Raw genomic sequence first — 3,988 nt, forward strand, 5'->3', positions numbered from 1 at the left:
AATTGATCTGTCTATCTCGCGCTGAGGAGAGGCCGACCACGTGATGGGGAGGGGGGGGGAGACGGACAGAGGGGGAGGGGAAGGGGGAGGAACGGGGAGAATCCAATCCGCCCCCAGCGGAACTCTCGCACGGCAAAGCTTTCATCTTCGCCTCAGGACGTACACGGGTTCAGGGTCTCAAATCCCGATCCAGGATGAATAAAACCCGGCACGGGAAGCACCGCGGTACCAAGCGGGGCCGCGCCGCCGGAAACGCGCAGTTGGGTGAAAATGATCGCCGCAGTTCTTTTCTCAGTATTGCTCCGCCGAGTGTTCATCCGCGCTGGGGACTATATCTTCTGGGCACTCTGAATCAACAGTGACGGCGCATTGCAGAAACCTGTAAGCGGAGAAACATTCAAACGTGTTTTCAGTGGCAGCCGGCTGGCGGTGCTGTTGCCTATACCAACACGGGATCGCCGGTTCGAATCCCCGTGTGACCTCCGCTTGGTCGGGCGTCCCTACAGACGCAATTAGCCGTGTCCGCGGGTGGGAAGCCGGGCGTGGGTTTGTGTCCTGCTCGCTGCACTAGCGCCTCCTCTGGTCGGTCGGGGCGCCTGTTCGAGGGGGAGGGGGAACTGGGGGGGTAGCGTGATCCTCCCACGCGCTACGTCCCCCTGGTGAAACTCCTCACTGTCAGGTGAAAAGAAGCGGCTGGCGACTCCACATGTATGGGAGAGGCCTGTGGTGGTCTGCAGCCCTCCCGGATCGGCAGACGGGGGTGGTGGAGCAGCAGAGACCAGGACGGCTCGGAAGAGTGGGTAACTGGGGAGTAAAAGGGAGGAAAAAAAATCATGCTGTCGTCACAGCGAGAGCAAACTGAACCCAGAGGTTTCGACCCCCCCCCCCTCCCCCCCACCGGATCCTGATCAATTAACTGTGGAAGCCAGTACCGAAATCAGGATTAATATACGATCAATCGTGCGGCCCTGGTACAAAGCGGGGCCATCTGCCATCGTTTTAGGAGGGGGGGGCCGGTGGGGACGCCATCGACCCATGATATGGATTCAGTTTGATCCTCGTCCAGTCACCGCGGTCTCGGCTTTATCAAGTTGATTAATTCTCCTGAATATTTTTTGGATCTGAAGTCGTTTAAAGTCCCTTGTGAAGAGATGTTTACCGTCCGTGTTTTGTTACTGGCATTGCTGTTGCCATAACCGCAGCGCCATGCGTTGGTGGATCTTTTAACTGGGGGGGGATGGCGGGGCAAAACAAAATAAGCAGAGAAGTCGTGGAGTCTTAAAATGTCTTTAAAACCACAGTGGGGGGGGGGGGCATCGCCGTAGCAGAATGGTTACAGCGCCGCAACCGTCGCCAGTTCGATTCCAGCTAGCAACCTTGCTGCATGTCATACCCCCCCCCTCTCTCTCTCTCCCTCATTTCCTGTCTGCCTCGCCACTGTCAGGCTCAGATTGAGTTGGACTGCTTTTGTCATCATTTCCACATATGCGTGTCTCACACATGTGGGGGAGCGAGACTGCGTCTCACACGGACCGCTGACAAATAGTGTGCAACAAATATTAACAAAAAGGACAGAAGTTCCTCCCAAACCTGAACATCACAAGGACACCAGACATGGACGTTTAGGTTTTTTTTTGTTCGAGATTGTTGTGCAGGCGGGTGAGTTTATTAGAGTGACGTGCAGTAAATTGTGCAAAAGGAGGAAGGTCGAATAGTCTTTGTGTGGAAGGTCTGAGTGTTCAGGCTGTTGGGCAACCTCACAGATTGAGGAATGAAACTGTTGCGTAGTCTGGAGGAGGCAGCGGGGCTGCACCGGTACGTCCTGCCAGAGGGTCGGAGGGTGAAGTGGATGTGGGAAGGGTGGTCCTTCGTGTGCAACCCTGCATCGTAGATGGCCTGGATGGATGGGAGAGCAGTTCCTAAGATCTTTCCAGCTGTCTTCACTATCCACTGTAGGGACGTGCGGTCGGGGGCCTTGCAGCTCGTATGCCAGACACTGATGCAGCTGGTCAGAATGCTCCCTGTGGTGCCTCTGAATGTGGTTAGGATGGGTGGGGGGAGACTCGCCTTCTTCAAATGCCACAGGAAGTGGAGATGCTGCTGGCCTTCTTGGAGAGCGCAGTGACACGGAGGACCAAGAGAGGTCCTCTGTGATGTGCACTCCTAGGAACTTGCTGCTGCCGACTCTCTCCATGTCCGTACCATCAACGGTCAGTAGGGGATGGTGGGCACTGGTCTCTCTACAGTCGATGATTACCTCCTTAGTTTTACCTATGTTTAGGGAGAGGTTGTTGATCTCGCACCGTGCCGCTAGTTGTCACCTTTGTTCTGTATGTGACTCATCATTGTCGCCGATGAGGCCTACCGCTGCAGTGCCATCAGCAAACTTTATGACGAGGTTGGGGGGTGGATGATGATGTGCTGTCGTGAGTCAGCAGGGTGAACAAGAGAGGACTGAGCACACAGGCCTTTGGAGTGCCAGTGCTCGGTGTGATGGTCCTGGAGGTGATCCGGCCAGTTTGGACCTGACCGTGGCCTCCGCATGAGGAAGTCCAGCACTCAGTTGCAGAGGGAGGTGTTAGGACCCAGCTGGCTCAGCGTTCCGATCAGATGTTGAGGTATAATTGTGTTAAAAGCCGAGCTGAAGTCAATGAACAACATCCTCACACAGCTGCCCTTTCGCTCCATGTGGGACAGGGCTGGGTGAAGGGCAGAGGTCATGGCATCTTCTGTGGAGCGGTTAGCGCAGTATGCAAACTGGAGGGATTCTAGAGTGGAGGGGAGGCTGGACTTGTGCCTCTCGAAGCGCTTCATGACGATGGGAGTCAGTGCAATTGGGCAGTAGTCATTGTGGCAGGACAGGAGGGACTTCTTTGGCACTGTAATAGTAGTAGTAGACTTGAAACATGCGGGGACGAATGCCTGGGATGGTGAGATGCTGAGATGTCATCGAGGACATCTGGCCAGCTACTCAGCACAGTCCCTGATGGCTCCTAAGCAGTGCCCGGACTTCTGCTGTCAACCGTGGCTTCTGGTTGGCCCGCGAAGAGATGGTTTTGGTGACTGTGACATCGTCTATATACTTACTGATGTAGGCTGTCACTGTCACTGTGTACTCCTATAGTTACGTTTTAAGCTGCTTCCTCGCGGTCCTCTGTAAGTATAACACGTTACTTTCCCTTGTAACAATAAACAATCTCCTTCCATAAGCTATCGCGAGAACGAATATTAATAAAAGCAAAGTTTAATGTCACATAGCGGTAATAATGTCCACGCTAGCTGGCGTTCTAACGTCAAGTTAGCTCTTATGACGTCATTCATAGGTAAGGATACGGCCAATAGCGATCTTAGTTACTATGCTAGACGGCGAAACAACACGAAAACGCGCTGACTACATATTGTATTGTTCTCAGATTGTTTTAAAACCCACAATGCACAGAGGCGAAAAGTAACTGTGGCATATCTCCTGCCGCCGGTAGGGGGCGCTAATTTAGGAAAACGCTCCAGTGGGTCGTATTAGAGGACAAACGACCTAAGCGGTCGTATGGGTTGAAAGACCTGTTGCAAATCAAAGTCACCACATCTGTGACTTGAGTCTGACTTGACTCCACAGCTGCGGTACTTGCCTCTTGTAGTACCCCCCCCCCCCCGTTTATCTTGCATGTTGGGTATTTGTATTTCTTGTTCTTTGTTTGCTTCTTCATGAATTTCAGCAGATCTCCGCAGACCGAAGCGCGTCGCGTTGCATTTTAATTGTGACATGCGTGCTTCATAATAAAGTTTGATTGATTGTTTGGCTGGTCGCGCGTTCACACGACTCCGCACTGACGCGCATCTGCCGTTCGTCTGGGAGCGACAGAAGAAGAAACATCCATTAACCACAATTATGGAGGTGAAATGGATTAACAGCCCCTCTCCCGGAGAACGCGCCTCGTGCATAGTAACGCTACCAACTTCCTCTGTTCTCGCCACGTGGCAGCTGAGCGGT

General features: G+C 53.3%; 1 protein-coding gene across 1 annotated transcript in view; it reads right to left on the reverse strand.

The window, feature by feature from the left end:
- Positions 1–2,814, reverse strand: part of LOC130118582 (G patch domain-containing protein 8) — a 48,707-nt gene extending 45,893 nt beyond the window's left edge. Inside the window, 2 exon segments of the mRNA XM_056287024.1 lie at positions 1,762–1,896; positions 2,668–2,814. Coding sequence (XP_056142999.1) covers positions 1,762–1,896; positions 2,668–2,814 — 282 coding nt within the window.
- Positions 2,815–3,988: the final 1,174 nt, after the last annotated feature.

This window comes from Lampris incognitus, chromosome 9 (genome assembly GCF_029633865.1).
Source record: "Lampris incognitus isolate fLamInc1 chromosome 9, fLamInc1.hap2, whole genome shotgun sequence".
Classification (NCBI taxonomy): Eukaryota; Metazoa; Chordata; class Actinopteri; order Lampriformes; family Lampridae; genus Lampris; species Lampris incognitus.